The 4,537-nt window shown below is 42.9% G+C and overlaps 1 protein-coding gene across 1 annotated transcript; it reads right to left on the minus strand.

Moving 5' to 3' along the window:
* Window positions 1–84: 84 nt before the first annotated feature.
* ddx59 (DEAD (Asp-Glu-Ala-Asp) box polypeptide 59) lies at window positions 85–3,893 on the minus strand. Its single transcript, XM_057039326.1, has 7 exons — window positions 3,028–3,893; window positions 2,699–2,881; window positions 2,520–2,609; window positions 2,116–2,367; window positions 972–1,124; window positions 605–733; window positions 85–466 (listed from the first exon to the last, which is right to left on the minus strand). Exons 1-7 carry the CDS (start codon window positions 3,850–3,852, stop codon window positions 206–208), a joined length of 1,893 nt encoding a protein of 630 aa, XP_056895306.1. The 5' UTR covers window positions 3,853–3,893; the 3' UTR covers window positions 85–205.
* Window positions 3,894–4,537: the final 644 nt, after the last annotated feature.

The raw sequence follows: 4,537 nt of genomic DNA on the forward strand, positions 1-4,537 counted from the left end.
AGAAAATTACTCCTCTACCAATAACAACGGGCTATACAGTAGCTGTAATCACCGTCCCTCTGCAGAAGATATTTTTTCGCACTGTTTATAACACATGACATTTATTTAGAATGCAAAAAAAAAGGATTTATTCAATAAAGCAGAACTTAAATATGTAGACATTATGCAAAGAGCCCCCACCAGTGCAGGAGTGTCTTGAAATACATCACTTTTTATGACGGTCATGTTTTTTTATGATATCTAACAGACTGTTTGTAGTGACCAGCACATCATCCGATCCGTGCTTGACTTTCTGCTTTTGCCTCCTTTGCTGCTCATGGAGGTGCGGAGAGTTCAGGAGCTGAGGGGGCAGGATGGACCCGGTGGGTTTGACCCTGTTTACCACCTCCAAGAAGAGCCTCTTGTTGTTGTTATTCAGAAAGGTGATGGCGGTTCCTCTGTGTCCCAGTCGACCAGCCCTGCCCACCTAGATGGGAGCAATAAGGTCCAAATTATAGTCACTTTTTTCATGATAAGTTCCCCCCAAATAGCTCTGACTTAATTATTACAATCTCAGATACTAGTTAAAGTACTTCTCTAAGTGTCTATTCTGGATACCACTGACCTGATGGACGTACTCATCCATTGTGTTTGGCATGTCAAAGTTCACCACAAGTCTGACATTGACAAGGTCGAGTCCTCTGCCGAGTACTCCGGTACTGATCACCACTTCAAAGTCTCCATCCAGAAGACCCTGCAAACAAACTGTCAGTCTTTTTCTTTTTTTTCCAAACCTTCTAATCTTCACAAATAAAATCCTTAGTTTTTTGGACAAATGTGACATTATTACCGTGGTTATTGTTTATTTTTTTAGTTGCACACATGTCTATGTCTCTTTGACTTCATTAGATTTGGGCTCTTTATTGTGTGTCTGTGGAGCAACTGTTTACCCTTTGCAGATTAATAAAAATTCAGATTGCCTCTGTCCTCACCCTGAGGATCCGGTTGCGTTCCCACTGGCTCTTGTCAGAGTGGATTGCCACAGTTTTGAGGTCTGTCACCTTGGCGACCGCCTCGCACAGCAAATCGGCGCCCAGTTTACAGTCAACAAACACGACCACCGGAGGCTGGTACAGCTTACTGTCCTGAAAAACCACAAAGATTAACACACCAAAATAGGATTTGACTTTATTTACTTTACCTTAATCACACATTAAAACAAACTTCATCCTCTATAATTTAGATGTCCCCCTCAGTTTCAATCTAGAGGATTTAGGACTCATTTTAAACAAAACCTTTGGTTGTCTTCATCCAAATCCACTTTAATATATCTAATATGCCAAAAGCTCAAAGGCTTTGAAAGAAATATTCACAAGGATTTTATAATCCTCTGCTCCCCATGCATGTCTGTTAATTTCTAGATGTCTGGGGCCTTTAGTTGGTATATTAGCCACTCAGTGTCTGTCACAAGTACATTCATGCTGCTGCCCTCCATCACCATCCAGTCTTGACAGATTCATCATTGTCATTAGCAGCTCACATCATCCATGTCTGGACTCTATGGAGGATTGATTAATGCTGTCATAAGAGCTGTCTTTTTATCACAACAAAGTCTAAGCGTCAAATTGATTTACAGTTCATAACAGACACGTTTGCTCTTCAACTCTTGGTCTTCATTAAATTATCTTGGGCTTGTTAAGTCCTGGCACTCAAGGACAACTTGGTTTGGTGGAGAAACCCCAAAATAATACAAGAGTTAGTTATAACCTTCCAAACACTTTTAACAGGTTTTCTAAAACAACTCTTCTCTCCCTGTGAAAATGGTGCCGTCCATTGCTAGGATTCCTGGAGTGGGGCCATGGATCGGGGCCCACCCATTTCCTCCAGACAGGGGCCAGCACTGCAGCAATGGCCGGCTATATATAGTTTAGTGGGAGGCTGTTTTCTTAAGCAAAGGAAGTACAAAGCCTAAACCCTCAGTTAAAGGAACTTTGAGTTGGGACTATTTTGTTGGTAACATTTTAGGCGAAACCTGCTTCAGAAATATGCCTTTTGACTGGAGCTTCACCCCAAATTTAACTGTATATCAGCTAAAATATTAGAAAAAAAAAAAGACTACAAGCAAAAGAATCTTACATTCAGAATTTCGAACAGCTTCCTCTTCTTGGAGGGTTCCTCTATCCACAGCAAAATCTGCCTCACATTTGCACAGGGCTGATTCTTCTCTCCAATAACAATGCGGACAGGGTCGTGAACCAGTCGGGCAGCCAGCTCCTCGGTCCCTGCAGGGATGGTTGCAGACACCAGCAGCGTCTGCCGCTCTTCGGGTACTTGTTCCAATACCTCCAGCACCTGCTGCTGGAAGCCCATTTTTAACATGGTGTCGACCTACAAGATGTACCACACACACACACACATACACACAAGTGGGCTTTTCACCGAGTCTGCTGTGAATGCTTTTTCAAAAATAAACTTAAAGTATAGGTATGATTCAAATGCACTGATGAAAAATATTTCACGTCACACTATGTCTGCGATACCTCGTCAATCACCACCACCTTCACTTTGTCCAGCCGCACTGCCTTCTGCTTTAAGATCTCAAGGAGTCGGCCGGGTGTGGCAATGATAATCTATAGGGAAGTTAAGAGAAGCAGAGAATGATGAAATAAAAGGATAAAGGCTCAACAATGAAAGAATTAGGTGAGAAAGTAGACTGTACTTTGATGATTTGTTTCAGGCGGTGGAGCTGTGGAGGAAGGGGCATGCCACCGACCAGCAATGCTGTTCTCATGTTAGGGAGGCCCATCACCACCTCCTTGGCCTGTCTCTCTATTTGAATGGCCAACTCCCTGGTGGGTGTCAATATGAGGGCCACAGGACCTTTCGCACTGAGAGCTGGTTTCTAAAAGTAAACAAACAACAACTCACTTGGGTTGTAGGTGACAGCATTTGCAATGGTTTAATCATTGGAATCTGTAAAGAACAAATGATGATTCCAGTAAAACTCAAACGATGTGTACACACTGTAGATATTATGCGTTACTGTACCTGCAGTGCCCTCGTGACCACTGGCATCAGGAAGGCTATGGTCTTTCCTGATCCCGTGTCAGCGCTGGCGATCACATCCCTGCCTGTGAGCCCAACAGGGACCATCTGCATCTGGATGGGTGTGGGGGCCTCATAGCCTGCCTTTTTCAGGTTGCTGTTCAGCGTGGCAGGAAAGCCACAGTGTTCAAACTCAACAATGGGTCTGGTGATATTTCTTCCTTGGGTTTCAATGCCCAGCTCTTGTTTAATTCTTTGTACCTGCTCATCTGTTAACCCAGATATGAACTGGTCTTCCCTGTAGGAATATTCTGTCTCACCCCCAGCACGCAGCCTGCTATGTGCTGCTGGCTGTTGAGTCCTTTTATCTTCATTATTGTCCTTGGTGTTAAACACATCTCCTCCGGTTCCCAAGCCCATTTGGACTAGGTGACGAGCTTTGCACTCAAGACTACAAACATCATTGTCAGTGCTGTCACAAATGTACTCGCCATAGCGACCGCACATCACGCAGACAGGTTCCCCTGGCTCTGGCCACCTCTGTAGCTTCTTAAAAGATTTAACTGGTTCTTCCTCCTCCTCTTCAGAATCACTTGAGTTTTGCACGTCGCTGGTTGTTTTTGGTTTCTCGTCCTGTGTTTCAGCACCTTCACCAGTTTGCCCTGTATCGCCTTGTTGTTTCAATGTTTCATGCATTTTTTCATTTTGAAGAGGCAGGACTGAACTGTCCTCATCTTTACTCTCATCCTGCTCTACTTTACTCTTCTTGGCCTGACTTGGCCTGCTCTCTACAGGTCTCTTGACCTTCACGGCTCTTGGCATAAACATGTTTGGCTTATTAACACTCAAGAAGTTGAGAATAAATAAATTTCAATATGTGTTTTCGCCTATTAGCATTTCAGCGAGCTGTGGATTACTGTAAACCGCTAACGGTGCTGGACACGGACTATCTTTTCTTTTATTTGACACAGACCACAGATCAGCTATAACTGGCCCAATAAGGACTAAAAGTAAATGACGTATTCACTAAATGTGACATAAAAATGAAGAGCGGTACCTCCACGCAACATTTTCCAACGATTCCAAAGAAAACAAGAAAACAATGACTGGCGCAGGAAATTGACGTCACAACGCTTTGGTCGACGGGAAATGTATTTCGTGCTGAGTCTCCGTACTGCGGCGGCGCTTGTCGTATTCTCCCTAGTGTAATTAATTCCCAGGTTCTTTTTTTTACACGTTTACAAAAAATACAAATTAATTTACGATGTGCAAATAAACACCAGCAAATCCATCTGGCTTCTTGCTTTTCAATAACTGTATTCAATGGTCCCCTTGCATGTAATGCTCGTGAGGAAACCACAAACGCAACGTCTAATCATTGTATTGAGAACAATATTATAAAATTAAGATTTAAATACGTATGTTGTGGAGATAACTATATTACTAAGATACATGTGTTATGCTTGCATACTATAATTGGAAACAAAACAATACATTAGCCGTATAGGCTTAA

The sequence above is a fragment of the Takifugu flavidus genome, chromosome 7 (genome assembly GCF_003711565.1).
Source record: "Takifugu flavidus isolate HTHZ2018 chromosome 7, ASM371156v2, whole genome shotgun sequence".
Taxonomy (NCBI): domain Eukaryota; kingdom Metazoa; phylum Chordata; class Actinopteri; order Tetraodontiformes; family Tetraodontidae; genus Takifugu; species Takifugu flavidus.